The 989-nt window shown below is 66.5% G+C and overlaps 1 protein-coding gene across 1 annotated transcript in view; it reads right to left on the minus strand.

Annotated features, from left to right (window-relative positions):
* Positions 1-274: 274 nt before the first annotated feature.
* The window catches only part of MNEG_8337 (Serine/threonine-protein kinase stt7), a gene marked incomplete at both ends in the record, with an annotated part of 6,150 nt that continues 5,435 nt past the window's right edge, over positions 275-989 (minus strand). Inside the window, one exon of the mRNA XM_014043191.1 lies at positions 275-556. Coding sequence (XP_013898645.1) covers positions 275-556 — 282 coding nt within the window. The remainder of the gene's footprint in view (positions 557-989) is intronic.

Here is a 989-nt window from a genome sequence, read left to right on the forward strand (position 1 = left end):
GGCCGCACGGTGCGGCGCACCGCCTCACACGAAAGCCCAGGACAGGCCCCGCCTCGCATCGCCCGCAAGGGGGTTGCTATCAGGCATCAAGTGCACGCAGGGGCGTCGACGGCAGCGTACGACAAAATGATATGTTGGGAGTCGGCAGAATGCCGGTGGCTCAGCCATGTGCACCAGAAAGTCAATGCTCTGCAATCCAAAACATGCTCGCCCTCCACTCGTAGCGCTCGCGCAACGAACAACTCCCGCTCAAACGGCGGCGCCGGCGCTCCTCTCACGGCCGCCTCTGCCGCGGCACCGCAACTTTCCCCGTGCCCTGCGGCGTCGCCCCACGCGCGGGCGTGCGGCCGCCGGGCGGCGTCGCGGCCCCGTTGCCGGTGCTGCTGCCGGCGCCGGCGCCCGTGCTCTGGCCCGTGGCCGAGACCTTGCGGCTGCCCAGCTTCTTCTTAAGTTCCTGCTGCCGCCCCTGCCACCAAGCAATTGTCTGGCGGCCCTCGCGCGGGGGCGCTGGGGCGTCGCGGTCGGCGCCGCTGCCAAACTCGCGAAGCAGGTAGGCCTGCGGGGCGGGCGGCGGGTTTTTTTGGATTGTACCGCCTGTGCTGAACGCCTGAACAGGCGTGCTGGTTATTTGGTCACGTTGATTTGTTGTGTGCCAGACATGTTTGGTTTGGCTGTTGTTTTGAGTCGCAAGAATGACATGAGAAAGCCCTGTGACACTTCTGCTTGACCCTCAACCACAACACCGTACCAGCCCCCCCCCCCTGAGCCACAGCCCCTTTGCTCGCGTTCCCTCCCCGCCCACACGCCCGTTTAAATCCAACCACACAAACAGCCGCCCCCTGCCCCGCGCACCTCTGTGAGCCCGCCCTTCTCACTGGATGTGAAGGCCTCCTGCAGCAGCTCACTGGGCAGCGCCTCCTCGACAGAGCTCAGGGCAGATCCCACACTCTCCCCCGCCTTGCTCAGCGCCCGCCGCAGCGCCGTGCCCG

The sequence above is a fragment of the Monoraphidium neglectum genome (assembly GCF_000611645.1).
Source record: "Monoraphidium neglectum strain SAG 48.87 unplaced genomic scaffold scaffold01572, whole genome shotgun sequence".
NCBI lineage: Eukaryota > Viridiplantae > Chlorophyta > Chlorophyceae > Sphaeropleales > Selenastraceae > Monoraphidium > Monoraphidium neglectum.